The sequence below is a fragment of the Rhinatrema bivittatum genome, chromosome 10, assembly GCF_901001135.1.
Source record: "Rhinatrema bivittatum chromosome 10, aRhiBiv1.1, whole genome shotgun sequence".
NCBI lineage: Eukaryota > Metazoa > Chordata > Amphibia > Gymnophiona > Rhinatrematidae > Rhinatrema > Rhinatrema bivittatum.
Window position 1 is genome coordinate 110556711 of NC_042624.1, and position 18786 is coordinate 110575496.

At 42.3% G+C, this 18786-nt stretch overlaps 1 protein-coding gene across 2 annotated transcripts in view; it reads left to right on the top strand.

Annotated features, from left to right (window-relative positions):
* CC2D1B (coiled-coil and C2 domain containing 1B) overlaps positions 1–18786 on the top strand; it is a 117240-nt gene that overhangs the window by 78307 nt on the left and 20147 nt on the right. For both annotated transcript variants that reach the window (XM_029617541.1, XM_029617543.1), the window contains 7 exons: positions 931–1056; positions 2022–2080; positions 5673–5789; positions 7914–7987; positions 13322–13380; positions 16436–16487; positions 18172–18271. In XM_029617541.1, the coding sequence (XP_029473401.1) occupies positions 931–1056; positions 2022–2080; positions 5673–5789; positions 7914–7987; positions 13322–13380; positions 16436–16487; positions 18172–18271 (587 nt within the window). The remainder of the gene's footprint in view (positions 1–930; positions 1057–2021; positions 2081–5672; positions 5790–7913; positions 7988–13321; positions 13381–16435; positions 16488–18171; positions 18272–18786) is intronic.

The following is an 18786-nucleotide window of genomic DNA, read 5'->3' on the forward strand; positions in this document are numbered from 1 at the left end:
TAGAAAAAGAATCTAACTTGGCACTGTCGGATGTTGTCACCCATCTTGTGTGGCTGTTTGTTTTGCTGTCCATGGAAAATACCTGTTACAGGTAAGCAACTTCACTTTGTTCTCCTGATATCATCCCATGACATCGGAGGTGGTTTTGGTAATCTCAGATGATATGATAAACATAGTTTGAGTTAAGGATAAAGGAATTGAGTAGAAATAGCCTACAAGTCTAAAGAAGTTAGGACTGTTCAGTTTGGAGAAGAGACGACTGAGGAGGGATATGATAGAAGTCTATAAAATCATGAAAGGACTTGAACAAGTTAATGTAAATCGGTTATTTACTCTCTCAGATAATAAAAGGACCAGGGGGTGCTCCATGAAGTTAGCAAGTAGCTCATTTAAAACAAATGAAGAAAATTCTTTTTCACTCAGTGCATGGTTAAGCTCTAGAATTCATTGCCAGAGGATGTGGTTATGGCAGTTAGTGTAATTGGGTTTAAAAAAGGTTTGAATAAGTTACTAGAGGGAAAAATACATAAACTGCTATTACGGTAATTAATAAGCAATAGTAGCTTGTGATTTATTTAATGTTTGGGTACTTGCCAGGTGCTTGTGACTTGGGTTGGCCACTGTTAGAGACAGGATGCTGGGCTTGATGGGACCCTTGGTCTGACCCAGTATGGCATACCTTATGTTCTTATGTACATGGGAGCCAGTATCATTCTCACAGTTAACTTGTACTGTAGCAGCTTTGGTGCACATTAAGAGAATAAATGGAGTGATATAATTCCACATACCCAGCAATATACTGTGTGGTTGGCCCAGGGCCACCCAAGTCCAGTTGTTAATTATCTCTGAGAGTGAGGAAACTCCAGCCTTCCAGCCGTTTCCTTCCCTGCTGGAGCCACGTTGCTTCAAATAATTATTTTTGTTCCACAGCTCCCCTCCCCACCCACAGACGACGAAAGCGATTTTATCTTCATACATCATAACGATTTAAAGCTTTCCGAAAAGACTGAGGAGGTGTACACTCAGCTGTGTAAGCTGCTGAAAGACCAGTATGAGGTACAGTACACACCCATTGGCACCATGGCATCCTCAACAAGAATATCCAGTTATGGTTTACTATATCGTTGGACAGAGCAATTGGCAAGGGAGGATTTATTTTAAAAAAAATAGTTTTCCACCTCAGTCACCAGCTCATTTCTGCTCCAGCTCTGTGGTGAATGAGTACAGGGTAGAAAGTCTTGGTTCAGTGGATAGCAGTAGGCATATAGTGTCATTTTGTGGTCTCTTAATGCATGGCAACCTTCAAGCACAACATAAAACAGAGCATAGGTCACGAGTTCATATCTAGCTCAGGTTGCTACCAACTGAGTCATTACCATCAGAAAGCTTTTCGGTGGCCTATGTGAAATGTCCAAACACAAATATTCACCATCAAAACTCCTGAGAATTGGCATCCTGCGCAGCAAGGCCACGCATTAGATAAACATGGAACCTGAGTGATTTTGTTGCCTCTAAAAGTGGTCCATCCAGAACAGGGTTGATGCATATTGACAAGGCAGTGTGGGAGCATTTGCATTGCTACTGCCTCTGACGATCCTGATCTGTCAATAAGTGGGAAACTTTGAAGTCCAGTGATCTCAGTTCAGCACCTTTCATGAGTACTAAATTGAATAGTAAATACTGAAATGTGTGAATAGTACTAGGGGAAATTTAGCTTTCCTTTAAAGTCACCATTCTGTTCAGAGGACGGTATCTTATCTTAGGGCCAGTATTGAAACGCCTGTCACCTTTCCCATTTGGAGAGTTGGGGGTAGCTGGAGGGATGTTTCCTTTTAAATTCTTAGATGGCGCCCATCGTGATGTACATGTGATCACTGGTCGTCTGCGTAATTACTCAGATTTCTAGACTGAAAAACCAAACGATTCAACTGACGGTCAAGGGTTGGGTAAAATGGTGTGCATATAGTATTAAAAAAAACTTTCTAACTGAAATTCAGTAATACCCTGTGATCTGTTTATAGAAATGCATGCAGTACTCCAGGCAGTTTACCCATCTGGGAAACGTGGCAGAAACAACCAGGTATGTCAATAGTAGGCAGACATACGCCAATCCATCTGCTGTGGCTGGGCCGCCTTCACCCTGCAGAGCGGAATATGTGACCCGTTGGCAGATTCCCTTTTAAGCTGCATGTGTCACTGTACCGCTTTATTTACACAAACTCTGCCAAGTTAAAATGCTGTTTGATCCATTTAACCCCTATCTGCCCAAGGCAAATGTGTTTTGAGATCAGTATTCTGCTGCTGTGGGACTCCACCACTAGAAGTGGTCTGTATTTGCCATGGACATGACTCTGTTACCCCGTCTCTGCTGCATTTAATCACTACCGTTCATGAGCTGTGAAGCGAATATTAGAAAATAAAAGAAAAAATATTCTTCGGTAAAGGAGATGAGATTCCTATTGCTGTAAATTGTCAGACTGTAATTCAATGGAGAGGCTCTGATAACTACCATGAGGTCCATATTCAAAAGCCTGGTGAGCGGCAAAGTTACCCGGATAACTTTATGCAGGAACTTTGCCTGGATATTCAGTGGCATTTATCTGGGTAGAAGTGCTGCTCAACATACTTGGATAAAGTTACCCGAGTAACTTTGCTGCTCACTGAGCTTTTGAATATTGCAAAAGAAAAGTAGTAGTGAGCTAGCATAAATAAATCAGATTTACCACCCTCCCCAACCTCCAGAATTAAAAAAAAAAATTAGAGGCGGCTGACCAGAACCTGATGCCCCCTCCCCCCCCCCACACACACACACCCAAAATAATGTACTGGGCTAGGGGCGCCCCAGTTTTCCCCCAGTCTTTTACTTAAAAAGAAGACCTACCAAAAGTGTCCGCCAAATCCAACAAGATGGGAAGGAGACTCCTGCCTCCTCCCACTGGGCTGAATATTAAGTGCCGATAGAGCTGATAGCTCCCAACACTTAATATTCATTTATTCACTGCACGCCGGGATGAGTAACTCACGTTCAGAAAGAACTTGGTTTTTCTTAGCTCTGTGAGAGCTTTTCTGTCTTGGTGCCTTCGGATGACGTCACCCACTTGTGTGGCTGATTATGTCCTGCTCTCTACAGAGAACACTGGTTACAGATTAGCAGCTTTGTTATCTGGATGAAGAGTAGTATGTCATCCTTAACATCCCCAAGGTCACTTTTACTAGTGCCTCCCACAGGATCACAGCCTGCTGCATTGCTGGTCAGGGAAAGCACCTGAAAGGCCTCGCTGAGCAACCCTTGACTGACAACTTAATCCTAGCAGAAAAATGCTAGATAGCCATATAAGAAAAGTATAAATGTGGAAAACTAATGGAAAATTGAACATATAAACGTTAATGTTCAAAAGGTTGTCTGGTTAAGTTCGGGTTTTAGCTGAACAAACCTTGGTGTTTGAATTTCCTGCCATTGATTTATACAGCTAAGTTTTGGGGTGTTTTTTACATGGATAAAGTTTATCCAGATACAGTTGTGCTCATAAGTTTACATACCCCTGGCAGAATTGCATAGCATTTTAAGAAAACATGAGTTATCAGCAAAACCCGTCTGTTATTCTTAATGTGTTTCAAACTATTATGCATCACAGAATAGCACAATCATTAAACAAGCCATAGCAATAAGAGACATAATAAAATGGTATTGTCAAAAAATGTACATACCCTTAAATGTCTGGGCTGATAATGTACGCTCATGATGACACAAGTTGAGGTGAAGGGTAGGGATCCACACCTGTGCCTTGTTTCGTTGTAATTAGTGTCTGTATAAATAGTTTCTTAGCTCTTTAAAACCCTTGTGCATTTCATCTAGGGCTGCACCGACTTTGGTGGTTACTGAAGCATGGGGAAAGCAAAAGAACTGTCAAAGGATCTGTGAGCCAAAGTATTTCAACTATATAAATCAGGAAAAGGAAATAAAATATATCCAAAGATTTGAAAATGCCTAGAAGTAGAAAATTATGGGTTCTGTTAATACCAAGGTAGACCTAGAAAGATTTCGGAGACAACTGTCAAGAAAATTTGTCAGGATGCAAAGAAAAACCCAAAAGCAACTTCTACTGAAGTACAGGCATCTCTGAAACAAAAGTGGTTTGGGTGTTTCAGCATGCACAATAAGGAGATACTTGAACAAAAATGGGCTGCATGGTAGGGTTGCCAGAAAATAAAGCCATTGTTGCACCAAAGCCACAAAATAGCCTGCTTACAATACGCCAGACTGCACCCAGAGAAGCCTCAAAACTTCTGGAACAAAATAATTTCCCTGTACGTACCCGGATCAGTCCAGACCAAAAACTTCTGTAACACAATCATTTGGAATGATGAGAGCAAAATTGAACTTTTTGGTCACAACCATAAATGCTATGAAGAGAGGCGCACCATCCCTACCGTGATGCATGGAGTTGGATCTCTGCTGATTTGGGGGGGGGAGGGGGGGGAGCCTCAGTGGCAGAGGGAATTTAATCAGAATTGATAGCGGGATGAATGCAGCATCTTATCAGAAAATATTGGAGGAGAATTTGCATTCATCATTCAGGAAGCTGTGCATGAGGCACACTTGGACTTTCCAACATGACAATGATATGAAACATAAGAACAAGTCCGACCCTTCAGCGGCTGCAGCAGAAGAAAGTGAAGGCTCTGGAGTGGCCATCACAGCCTCCTGCCCATCATTGAGCCACTGTGGGGAGAACTCAAACATGCAGTTCATGCTAGGACCATCAAAGAATTTACTGGATCTGGAGGTTTTTAGCCGAGAGGAATGGGCGGCTTTACCACATGAGAAAATAAAGGGCCTCGTTCACAACCATCACAAGACTGCAAGCTGTCATTGATACAAAAGGGGGCAATACACGATATTAAGAACTAAGGGTGTGCAAACTTTTGACCAGGACCATTTTGCTTCCTTTATTGCTATGGTTTGTTTAATGATTGTGCTATTCTGTGATGCATAATATTTATCTTTTTATCTTTTATTTAAATGTATTATTCGTCTAAAACACCTAGGCGATGTACAGCATAAAACATACATAAAATAATGATTATACAGTTTTAATGGTTTTAATTTGAAACACATTGAAGATAACAGACATGTTTTGTCTGATAACTCTTGCTTTCTTAAAATGCTACACATATTACAAATTCTGCCAGGGGTACTTATCCGGGTAATTTTGGTCATGCTGTAGTCCTAAGTTATATGGATAAATGTATACTTTTTCTGGATATTTTCAGCGACATGCATAAAGCACTGTGTTCTGCTGAATATTTAAATAAAGTTATCTGGGTAACTTAACTTGGATAATTTACACACTCACCAGCTCTCTGAATATCGACCTCGTGTTAATTTATGGCAAGTCTCTGAAATCAGATAAAGACGCTAAGAAGTCTTGCTTTGTGTTGCTGAATTCAAACTCCTGGAGCTCCAGTGATAGCTGAGCCTCATCTGATGGATTGCTGACTGCAGCATTTACCCGTTCTCTTTATTTCCTGATGCCCCATTAGCATGTATGCGTTTCAGCTTCTTTTTTTATTTTTTTTTATTTTATGCTTTGTGTGTAAGCTAAGTCCTGGATAGGCCTTCCTTTCTCTTATATTTACTTTTTGTTTTGTTTTCCTAATGCATTTCACAGGTTTGAAAAACTGGCTCAAGACTGTAAAAAGAGCTTGGAAATCTTGCAGTTAACACAAGCCCAGGGACTGGATCCACCGCCATATCACTTTGAAGAAAGAACATTTAAAATTGTGAGGTATAGAAATCCTAAATATTCTATTCTGAGACAAGAAAATATATTTTTTTTAGCATGCACTATTTTGTTTTTAATGTGTGCTAGTTTGAAATAGCTCGTGCTACAAACAAAACAGATAAAACAAATTGAAAATGTTCATCCTATAAACCAGTCACTCGGGTAGCAGAAAGACTGTCTTAACAAAAAGTGCAGTCGGAAATATAAATATCGCGCTTCTTTCCAGTCTCCTGCTTCTCCCACCCTGTCCCTTCCCTAAGACTCTGCCCACTCTCCTTCCTCCATCTCCACCATCTCTCCCCTGCTTTTCTCCTATGTTCTACTATAGAAGTCAGACTAAAAACAGCTTTTATTAATTCCACTGTTATCTACAAAGTACACACTCCTATAGGCAAACCCAGTGTGAAAAGACACAGTAGTGCATGCTGCAAAGAAACGAAACTAACCGTAACGAAAAGGCACATCCCTGATAGTTTCTGCTTTTGTTTATCCTAAATAATTCCTATTTCATTTTAACCAGCAAGATAAATGACAAAAAAAAAATGCGCTGGGAACAGTGAGATCGGGGTTTTCAGTCTTTTCGGCCTCTGCTCTGTCTCTCCTTTATCTCTCTCTAGTCTTGCAGTAAAGTGGTGTGCCTTCATTCCTTAGGTTTTCTTCTGTTCATTTTCTTGTGTAGTCCTGGTGGTTTCTGCGTCCCTTGCCTCTTGTCTCTTTGCTCCCTTGAATTGAATTTTCTAGTTTTCATAACGGCCTGTCAGAAGAGAATTATTTATTCACAATACGTAGAAAACAAGGGTCAACACGCAAGTGGTAGGTGAGACTTTTTTATTGGACTAACTCGGTCCTTCCTGCACCAGCTGTTCAGCGCCGATTTATTTCCTGAAGGAAGGGAGCAGAGTTTTCAAAAGTTGGAGGTACTGAGTTAGTCGACTAAACAGATCTCGCCTACATCTTATGCCTACATATTAAATTGGAGTAACGTGGCAGCCACAATACTTTTTTTCTAGGCTTATAATTTATTGACATCGGCAGCCGGGATGTTCCCCCGCCTCACCTCCCTCCACAAGCCCAACAAAGAATAACAAATCAAATCACAAGTAAAGGCCATCACAATTAATTGTGGGAGTAACAGGCCGCAGCAAACATAGAATATTACCTGCAGTACCCAAACGTTGCGTTCATGTGGTATCACCGCGCTGCCCCCACAGCTGCCGTCCGCTACGCGCAGGGAAGACAGCCATGGTGGATCCGCCACCCCCTCGCTGCGTTCAAGCAAGGGAGGGCCCAAGTCCGGGCTCTGCTGCGCCCAGTGGCCACCTCGCAACCGTCCTCAACAGGACGTAGTCCAGCGATTGACCCTGGCAGCAAGTTCAACATCTCATCACCCGTCCCCCTTTTATACCCCCCAGCTGCAACGTAACATACAAACCAGTACATGACAGACGATCACAGTATTGGTCGCTTACTGTCTCAGAACATATTCTGGGACTGCATAGTGAATTGTACCTCATCATGATTAATAAACTAAATTGGGTGGGAGGGTGGGAATGCTGTAAATATGGCACCTCGGGATTTAAACTCCATCTGCACACGTCATTGCTATGCGCCAACGCAAGGCCAGTTCTGCTTCCCGTGCTTGCGCGGCCGCTGGAAATCTACCCAACGCTGTGCATGCATGGGATTAACCCAGCCCATGTCGCAGAATGCAGGAAGGAGCGACAGCGGATGCACACCCCGAGACGGGGAAAAAGAAGGGAGTGCGGTAGATGGGGGGTATTCCCCGGCACACTAGGCAAGGGGGGAGGGCAGCCCTTGCATTAATCTTAATTTAGACCTTGCTGAACTAAAACTCTTTCAGCAACTGGTTGGTTTTTTTTTTTATTGCCCTTACTTCTCCTTCCAGTTCGTCAGTGTGTACGTGTCCTGTCTATGCACTCCTCAAACATTCGGTACTGTTGGGTAAGTCCGGTTTGAGGAGTGTAATAGACCAGGGCAGCCACTAGAGAAAAAAAAATTGACAGGTTAGAGAATTTTTCATGTGTCTCTTGAATCCTCTCTCCAAAAGTCGATTGGATTGCCTTGGGCTGACGTATTCAACTTGTGTGTGTTTTTTTTCTTACAAAGGATATTTTCAGAGCTTAGCAGCACAGAAATGCTTCTTATAATCGTCAGAGGAATTAACCTGCCAGCTCCATCAGGTACTAAGCTGTATTTGTGTATGAATTGTCTGTTGCCTTCCTGTTTGTCTATTATGCAAATCAGAAGCAATAATAAACATCAGATATACGATGGTGGCCCTTTAGGCTTTCACTGTACTATTTGTAATGTATAAGCATTGCCAGGATATGGGGGGAGTGGAGTTTGCTGCATATGCATGAGATCTGATTAAATTAGTATCTAATTCATTCCTAAGGTGGTGACTTTATCTTTTTGGTTTGGCAGCTGGCAGCATTACCATAATCCAACTGGCCATAGATGGTCTGATTGGGTCATTCTATTCCTAATCCAGAACTGTTTGGGGGGGGGTTTTGGGTGGGGGAGGAGGAGATTTCATTATCTTTGAGATTTTATCAAAATCGAATGTAATCACCTAACAATTACAGAATCAAATAAGAAAACAGGGGTAACTATGTAACAGCCCACATAAATTTGAAAGGCAGTTATGTGCATATTGTACACCAGTTTTCAAAGGAAAAGCATGCACTTGCTTCCCATTGGAAAATTATCCCACCAAAACTCATCGAACACAGTTACACCTGTTGATTTGTTCACTGAGCTTTTTTTTTTTTTTTAGGAAAATTTATGCACATGCCTTTGAAAATGTAAAAGTTTGCACTTAAGATCCAACGCCTCCCAATCTTGGCCCGGGAATGCCTCTGCTCACCATGGGTAAAATTCACCAGCATATTGGGTGGGCAGTTTTGTAACAGGTCTCATTTCTACAGGCAATTTTACCTGAGGAAATGCCTTTGAAAATTACCCTCCCCAAGAGCAAGTGCGTTACCAGCACACTCCAACAAAAAACATTTTATTGGCAAATTCGTTTCCTTTATTGTCCACCGGACCAGTCCAGACTGATGGGTTTTCCTCCCTTCCAACAGATGGAGACGGAAAACAAAAGCTTTACTTTATGCCAAGGTACTTAAAACTGTGCCACCTGCAGTCTCTCAGTATTCTTAGTCTCCAGCAGATGGAAGAGAGCAGCTACTGCGACAGAGAGAGAACGAGTTGTCAGACATGGGGGAAGTGTGGCAGTCGTTCCACGGTGCTGGGCTAATTTTTTTTTCTGCATTCCTTCACTTGCGTGGTGCTGGCAGCATGGCCACTGTGGCAGAGCACAGGAAAATGCGCCCCATGAATGGAGGCCAACGCAGGACGATTCAGGCCTCTGGGTTGTGCTGGTCTTGCACAGGTGGCGGAGAGGGTCATTCCTGGGAGACTCTCTTGGTTAGCAAGGACGGACAGACTGGTTCCAGGAAGCAGTCGATTGCTGTGGGTCATGAGTCTCCAGGAAGGGATCCAATTAGAGCAGCAGTGGCATCCATTTTGGGTGTTCCTGATGGTGAAAGAGAAGGCAGGGAGGCCTTCCCAGACCCACTGATTCTGGCCCCAGTGGAGGGCAGCTTCAGCAGGCTACAGAAAAAGTGGCTGGAAGCTCTTCTTTTCAGGAGTGGTTGGGGCAAGAACCAAAGCAACCTTTTTCCCCTGAAGTTGTGTTCAAGCATAAGGGGTTTTTTTTATTTAAAAGAGGCTCTGTTCCTAATGGTGCTGGGGCACTGAGGACTCCTTTAAGGGCTCTTTCAGTTTCTCCTTGCCCTAAATGTGGCTGCAGCTGGATATGTGTATTGTTCTTGAGGTGGATTCATTGCCCCCAGGAGGAGATTCATGGGGAAGTTCCAGAGGATAGTGAGCCAGATAAGGATGTTCTGGAGGAAAAAAAGATCCCTGTATCGGAGGAAGATGATCTTAGGATGTTCCAACTATTTGCAAGAGAGGAGTTGACCACCATGATTACTCAAGCCCTAGCAGAGTTGTGTATCAAAGACAAGTCAGATGAGACTGAGTTAGGAGCAGGATGATCCCATTTTAGAAGATCTTAGAGATCCTGGGAAGGCTTTTCTATTTCACAAGACTGCTAAAGCTCTGGTCTCGGCAGAGTGGGATATGACTGAAGGGATGAAGGTCAGCAGGGCCAATGGAAAAATGCATCCTCTTTCTGAGGAGGCCTTAGTACAATTAAAGTTGCCTAAGGTTGATACCTTAATATCCACGGTCGCAAAAATGACAATCTCTGTAGAAGTGAGTGCAGCTTTCAAAGATGCCCAGGATAAGAAGATAGAGGTACATCTCAAGAGGGCATTCAAGGTCTCAGCCCCAGCTCTCAGGGTGGCTGTGTTCTAGTGTTAAGGCTTAGGCGTATTTACATTGGGTGCAACAGATTCCAGTGGCCAGCATTGAGGATTGTGTCTCAGAGCAATAAGCTGAATGGCTAAAAGCAGGCACTGCTTTTATAGCTGATGTCTTGTATGATTTGATTTGCACTTTGGTCAGAGGCATAGTCATATCGGTAGCAGCTAGACTTTCATTATGGCTTTGCAATTGGGCAATGGATGTTTGGTCCAAATCTCAGGTGGAGAATTTTCACTTTCAAGAAAAGATTCTTTTTTTAGGGAGGATCTAGAGAAGCTTGTCAAGCATCTTGGTGAGTCCAAGGCTCATAAGTGGCCTGAGGACAAACCCAAGGCATTTCCCAATAAACCCAAAGTTCCAAGAGTCCAGATGATGTAACCCAGGGAAGAGTTAGTCTTCACAGAGGCAGTATAATGCAAATCTTAGTCCTTTCACCGGGGTCAGAGAATTGGTGGAGACAGTACCTTTGCCGGCTTAGGATGTCTTAAAAGATCTCAGTGGGGTTCAAGGGTTCCACTCTTTGGTTTTTCAGATCAGGGGGTGAGAGTCCCAATTTTATGAAGTGTAGGCCCAAATGACAATGGACCAGTGGGTTCTTTCCATTGTAAGAGACATTTATGCTTTAGAGTTTGCACGCCCAAAAGTCGATGTGTTCATGATATCCCCTTGTTCTTCTCATCAAAACAGAGAGGCAGTGAAGTCTACTTTGGATCTTCTTGTCCAGTTGGCAACAGTGATTCCGGGCCAGAGGGAGAATAGGGTCAGATTCACTATTCCATCTATTTTGTAGTGCCAAAGAAAGAAGACACTTTCCAACCTATTATGGATTTGAAGAAGGTGAATGTCCCATTTTCACATGGAAGTTCTCCAGTAATTGCAGCAGTAAGGAAGGGGGAGTTTCTAGCATCCTTGGATCTTTTGGAGGCTTATCCGCACATTTCGATTTGGATCCAAGTTTTCTCTGATTTGCGGTGCTAGGAAGTCACTTCCAGCTTCAGGCTCTGCCATTTGGTTTGGCAATGGCTCCATGCACATTTTCAAAGGTCATGGTGGTAGTTAATTCCTTCTTTTACAAGAGCAACTTTATGGTGCATCCTTATCTGGATGACTGGTTGATTCGAGCAAAATCAAAGGAAGATTGCCATCACATGGTCAACAGAGTAGTCAAGCCGTTGCAAAGATCTAAGCTGGTTTATCAATTTTCCAAACAGCAAGCTTTATACCTCATAAGTCTTGGAGTATCTGGGTGCTCGTTTTGAAATGAGAGAAGGAAAAATGTTTGTTACGGTGGAATGAAGGTGAAAGCATCAGACAAAGGGATCCCAGGTTCTGGAATTTTTTCCAAGTTCTGGGGTCAGTGGATTTGTCTTTAGATCTGGTCCCTTGGGAAAATGCTCATATGAAGCTGTTGCAAAGCGCGTTTCTTTCAAGGTGGGAGTCCTGAGTCACAAGATTACAAGGTCAAATTACCCCTCCTGGAGGAAGCCTTGTCAAATCTCCAAATTCTGAAAAAGATACCTGAAATTTATCAGTTGGACTTTTGGTGAACAGTTTAATGGTTTATACTTCCCATGCTTTATTGATGTTTGTTTGAAGGGATTTTGGTTAATCAGACATCACTGGGAGTGGTATGTTTATCTGCATGGCAATTTTTCAATTTATTTTCGCAGCCATTATGTAGTGAGAATTTATTTATTTTTTTTTGCCACTGATGATTAAAAAAAACCTTTATATATACACGCTGTTGGGCACTAACAAGGCTGTGATTTTAGCTTACTGCCAAGTGGTAGGTTATGAATTGGAATTTTTCCATCTCTTCAAATTAGAATATGCTAATGATTTGTTTGAGTGTAATTTAGTGTTGTATCTAATTTATATATATATATGTTTTGCAGTGAGGAAAATTATGAATTTGTTGTTCTCTTGTTAAGGGGATCACATGCTTTCATTGAAGGGATATCAAGCCTAGTTTTGGGTTCACTGAAGAGTTTCATTACTCTATCCATAGGGAATTATTTGTTTAGCTTTGATTATAGAATTACCGAGAGAGAGTGCCTTAGCATACAGTAAATATTTTCTTCTCTGTCTCCATCTGCTGGTAGGGGAGAAAAACCCATCTGTCTGGACTGGTCTGGTAGGACTCAAAGAAGGAAAATTAGCAGGTAAGAGCCAGGTTTTCCTTATCTTGCAGCTCAGGAGCCAGTTCTTTCTATTGGTTATAGATAACACTAATTCATTACTTTTATTGCAGAGCTGCTGTTAAAGCTCTAAAAACATTTAATGTTTCATGGAAGTTCTATGTGGTGGTTTCCTGTGATGGTTATTAAGTCCACATGCAGGTCTGGTGAAAGGGTAGTTTGTGCCCTAGGCAACCTTTTGTCCTGGAACCCTAACCCTCCCCCCATCCCCACCCAAGACATATCTGTTAGTGTAAGCTTTGTGCTCTTTGGCCATCAGTAGGATGGGCTCTACCGGTGGCCAGGGGCTTCCTCTTTCTCTTTAGCTGCCTATGGGATGGGCCGGGACTCTTCTTTCTCTTCAGCTGCTGGTGGGAAGGGCTTCGCCAGTGGCCAGGGGTATGGCACTGGTGGAATTTCACTCATGTGAAATTTGCATATATTTGCTTTAAGAATCAAATTAATTTGTATGGTTTGAAATCCATACAACTTTGAGGATAAGACTTTTGCTTTCACGTTTCCTACAGCTTACCCATGACATTCACCGCAAACTCTTGCTCCTTGGTTATGTGTTTTGGCCCTGGAAGGGTTGACACCTGAATATGACTTGGTCAGCTCTGTATGCTGAAGAGAGTATTGAACGTTTAGTCTGTCCCAAAGTGCAGGTCTTGTACCAACCTATGTGTAGCTGACATAGAAAGGAGGGGAGGGGAAACACAGCAAGTAAGCAAAAAAAAAAAAAAAAAAAGCCTCTTAGGGTTCAGCCTTTAGCGAGTCAGTCTCTCTGTTGCTATAAAGACTGTTGCTCAGGAAAGTCAAAGACAAAAACCTTGTCTCCAGCTGCATCCCAGAGGTAGCAGGGCTCGTGGAACGCGCTGAAAGTAAACTGGTAGAGCATTTGCATCCCCTTATGGCTGGATTAAATGATTCTGCTTCCTCCTACAGGTGTTTCACCAAACGATTTGGATGCTTTTGTGAAATTTGAATTTCATTACCCAAGTGCGGTGAGTATCTCTCCTTAAAACTGTTGCTGCATGGATTTGACTTGGGACAACGTGCCAGATCCAGCTGTGAGCAATGCAGGTGAACAATCTCGGCCATCAGCCAGAGGATGGGATTTTCTGAGCTCTTGTCATAGAAAAATGCTGATTGGTCTTTCTCAGCTGTATTTCTGAGTTAAAAATAGGCAAAGCAGTTTAATTAGGTCAGTCATAGGTCTCTCTGTTCAGGAAACCTGTGGGTTAGGTTTAAAATTGATGTGTTGGCACTAATAGGGCCAGGTGAATCCTGTTAGAAGTGCTGCTTTCCTGCACATGAGCTCTGTATACCACAAAACCCTCTAGAATCAAATTCTTACAACTCTGTCTTTAGCAGCTAGCAGCAGACCCCCAAGAAAGCCATGAACAAACAGAATTACCATTACAATATAGTAAACCTCCTATACCAAAACATCCCTAACCACATTATCTATGAAAGGCAACATTGCCATTATTACACCAGGCCCTAGAAACTCTTATTAGGAAACCAAGCTGCTATACATCCCTACACAGAAATTACATGCCAGCAAAATACCTCACCACGGTTATATATGCAGAACACAGAGAGACCCTCGCCAAATACAGAATAATGAGATCAGAAAGTATAAACAGAAACATGCTGAGAAGAACTGAACTGGAACCACAACAAGCCAGCCTCTACATGCAGAGCAACAATGGAAAACAGAAACATTACCATTCTTCATAAAACCTTAAATAATAAAATCAAGAAATATAAAACAATCATAATAGTAAAGTCATATTCATAAAAAGAATAAATCTTTTAAACCAGTTAATGAATAGAATATCCAAAATTTACCACACACCAATAAAATATTTCAAAACATCTGATGAATAAAAAATCCAATAATTAAAAATTGTTCTATTCCCCCCCCCCCCCCCCCCCCCCCTAAAAAAAATATATATATTTTGAAAGAGCCTAATCAAATTGCACCCATAAAACCAATAAGGATTAAAAAAATCTCTTGCTCTCCATACCTGTGACATTCTGATTTCCGGTCATCCTGAGATGGTCATGGATTGGGATAGGTAGAGCGCACAAATTTTATCTTTTCTCTCACATACATGCACAATAACACATTCATCATTCTCTCACCCACTCCTTCTGTCTAACATACACAGGCTCCCTCTACATCACAGATTCATTATGTGTATGTGTGTGAAGGGTGCCTGTAAGAGCCTATATGTGACAATTGGCCTCTCACAGGCATACAGATATACACAAGCACACAGGCTCTCGCACACAGGTTCTCACATGCTGTTAAACATACATAAGTTCTTACACACACACAGGCTCTCAGTCACACACACATACAAGCTAACACACATGGCCTCCTGTTGTCTTTGGGCCGTGGTGGGATAAGAACATAAGAACATGCCATACTGGGTCAGACTAAGGGTCCATCAAGCCCAGCATCCTGTTTCCAACCGTGGCCAATCCAGGCCATAAGAACCTGGCAAGTACCCAAAAACTAAGTCTGTTCCATATTACTAGTAATATGGAACAGACTTAGTTGCTAGTAATATGCGATTTGATTTGATCTGTATCATGAAAGTCGGTATAGAAAAGCTTTAAATAAATAAATAAATAATAGCAGTGGCTATTTTCTAAGTCAACTTAATTAATAAGAGGTAATGAACTTCTCCAATCCTTTTTTAAACACAACAATACTAACTGCACTAACATTCTCTGGCAACAAATTCCAGAGGAGAAGTCCATTAATGGCTATTAATCAAGTTTACTTAGGGAATAGCCACTGCTATTAATTGCATCAGTAACATGGGATCTTCTTGGTGTTTGGGTAATTGCCAGGTTCTTGTGGCCTGGATTGGCCACTATTGGAAACAGGATGCTGGGATTGATGGACCCTTGGTCTGACCCAGCATGGCAATTTCTTATGTTCTTATGCGTTGAGTGAAAAAGAACTTTCTCCGATTAGTTTTACGTGTGTCACATGCTACCTTCATGGAGTACCCCCTAGTCCTTTATATTATCTAAAAGAGTAAATAACCGATTCACATCTACTCTTTCAAGACCTCTCATGATTTTAAACACCTCTATCATATCCCCCCTCAGCCGTCTCTTCTCCAAGCTGAAAAGTCCTAACCTCTTTAGTCTTTCCTCATAGGCACCTGCTTTGGGGGGGGGGGGAGTGGAAGTTGTGTGCAGGTGTGCGCTCCCGCAAACAATCAGAAGATGGGCCTTTTGCTTTCAGCTACCAGCAAGTTGAGAACTGGCGGCCTACACTCTCTCTCTCCTTCGGCCGCCAGCGGGTTAGGCTCCGCCAGCAGCCCCACAGCCTCTACTGCTGCCTCCAGCCCACCACCCTACTTCAGGTGTGCCGCCCGGTGCAAATGCATAGGATGCACACCTGGTCGCGCTGGCCTGCTCTATCTCCCCCTATTTCCTTGCTTGTGAACTCTGCTCATCAGGCAAGTCACTCCTGTCTATGCTCTTCTCCTCAACCACCAGCTGAAACTATGATTTCCACCTCACTGCACCTATACTTGGAATAGACTTCCTGAGTTGGTGCGTCATGCTCCTTCTTTGGCCTTATTCAAATCTAGTCTAGTCTTAAAACCCACCTTTTTGAGGCACCTTTTGAATCTTAACCCTGATTTTTCTGAACAAAGCCTTTTTGGTTTTGTAACCTTTTTAATAAATGCAATTCCTAAAGTCCTGCAGGTTTGTCGTGATTAGATTGTAAGCTCCATTGAGCAGGGACTGTCTTTTATGTGTATTTATACAGCGCTGCCTACACTGGGTAGCACTATGGAAGAAATAAATTGTAGTAGAGTGGAAAGTTCTCCACTTCCCTCCCCTCAAGCTGCAAACGTTTCCTCTATAGCATCCCCCAGCCAGGAATTATGCCCAAGTCCCTTTATGTTTGATTGAGCCACTGGGATGGCCCGCCCAACACTTTTACACTCAGTTTGTGATGTCATGGGTACCATAATGTTTGAAAAGCAGCACTGACATGTTTCCTGATTTTCTTGTTTGTAGGAGCAAGCACAGAAAAATAAGACTACAGTCATTAAAAATACCAATTCTCCAGGTTAGTATGAGCCAGACAATACCACCCGTGAGCGTTGTAATTACAATTGCAAATCATTCTGAGCGAGTCATTATGTAGTATTCATTAGCTGCCTGAGCATGTCATCTTGTCCAATGGCTTATAATTTGTTTTATTCCTGGTGGGCTAACACTCTGCTCACTGCCTTCTGGGCCTTGAAAGCAGAGACAGGGATAACACTTTGAAGAGGCTGGGTTTTAGCGCTGTCTCAGAGGTGATAAAGGCATATTTTAACAGGTTAAAGTGAGGATAAATTATGGAAAGAAAAGAAAGTTTGTGCTTTGTGTCAATGGATTAGTGAGAAATGCTGCTCATCGCAAGTGACCTTGCCCTGGGCACAACAGCATCAAGTATGCAACTTGCAAAGAATCCACATGAATGATCAGTATCTTTAATTCTGACAAGGGAGTGTGGGTGTGATGGAGGATTAGCACATGAGGTTGCCGCTGTGGGCAGGGGAACGGAGGGCTGCCTTATTTGTAATATAAGAAGCGAGGAACCACAGGCATGCGGTGAAGAATATCATAGCAGGCAGAGTGACACAGTTAACGCTTAACACTTCTCCCGAGTAGCTAAATCCATGCTGCCCTTGTTTTGTATCCTGTCGCCTGGCATAGTTTAGATACTGTGGGAGCTAGGCAGGATGTCGTTAGCCTTGGAGACCTTTCCCTGAAAGCGGAGAAGAATTCTTATCTTTAGATCAGTGCCATTTTACTTGTGAACACGGTGAAAGACGGTAAGAACATAAGAAAATGCCATACTGGGTCAGACCCCAAGGATCCATCAAGCCCAGCATCCTGTTTCTAACAGTGGCCAATCCAGGCCATAAGAACCTGGCAATTACCCAAAAACTCAAATTTTATCTTCTCTCTCACATACATGCACGGTGATTCTAAAACACTGAATTTTATCTAACTTCATTTCCCAAAAGAATGCTTATGGTGAGATCACCTTATGCTGGTAATGATCAGGTTGGGCATGGGTGTGCTCTTTGCCATTCTCCACACCTTGTCCCTAGAGTCCTGCTACATTCAAAGCTTCCCTCCCTGGGTCATAAGTTTTGATTACTCATCTGTTGGATTTGGCTTTCTTATAGCTCCGTGGCATGTTCCTGTGTGATTGGCGTGGTATCTTGGCAGTTAAGGAAAATGGGGAGATGTTCCTTAGATTCATTTGTTTATAGAATGCAGCTAACGTTTTTGGGGGGGGGGGGGAGGGCAGACGATGTAAGGAACAAATGCCCCCCGTGGCTGCGTTGATATGCTGTATTGACACGGTTGAACAACGTTGTTTAATAGGGGATGAACACTGAAAACGTGTACGTACTACTGGGTCTTGGCTGAATGTGCTTCAGAACTTGATGTACATTAAGAGGTCCATATTCAAAAGCATTTAGCCAGCTAAATTAACCGGCTAACTCGGCTATGCAGAGTTCAGCGGATGATTTGAGCTTGCCCTAAAGTTAACCAGCTAACTTCAAGATAGCGCGGCTGCACTACTGAATATACCTTCATATTTAGCCACATAACTTTGCTGTCCGGACTGTGTCAGAATATGGACCTCTAAGCCTTTAATTATTTGACTTCACTCAATAACAGTTTTTTAGAGATTAAAAACTGCACTGTAATTTCATTTTTTGCTGATTTTTATTTGCTTTTTCCTCAAGAGTATGATCAACAGTTCAAGTTAACCATCAATAGAAATCACAGAGGGTTTAAAAGAGTGATTCAGACGAAAGGAATGAAGTTTGAAATATTTCACAAAGGGTAAAGCAACCTTTTGGTTTGGATTTGTCTTTTTTAAATGACTTTTCTGTTGCCCTTAAAAATGTCACTTGATGAATAATTAACATTTCTGTTTTTGCCACGACATCAAAAGAAAGACTTCCTCTTAATCCAGCCAGATCAGTTCAGATGCATGGGTTATGTCCTGCAGTCGTCTATCCCAGGCAGTAAGGCAGCACGTCTTCAGGATACCAGTCGACAGGCCTTTTCAAAAGTTGCACTTTGCTTTGAAATAGTTTCCGCCTTTTGAGTTATATCAGATGTCAGACTGTAAGATTTTTCTGAACATTTTAAAGGCTCATTTATCTAAAGAAGCTTTTATGCACTCGGAGTTGGTTTTTTTTATTATTTCTTGTATCCTGTTTTATTTGTTATCGTTTTATCTGTTTATTTGCTTTGTTTTATATTGTAATCCTCCCAGAAGTGCTGGCAATTGGGTGGAATATAAATTACTGTAAATAAATGTCCACCAACCAGCAGATGGAGACAGACTAAAA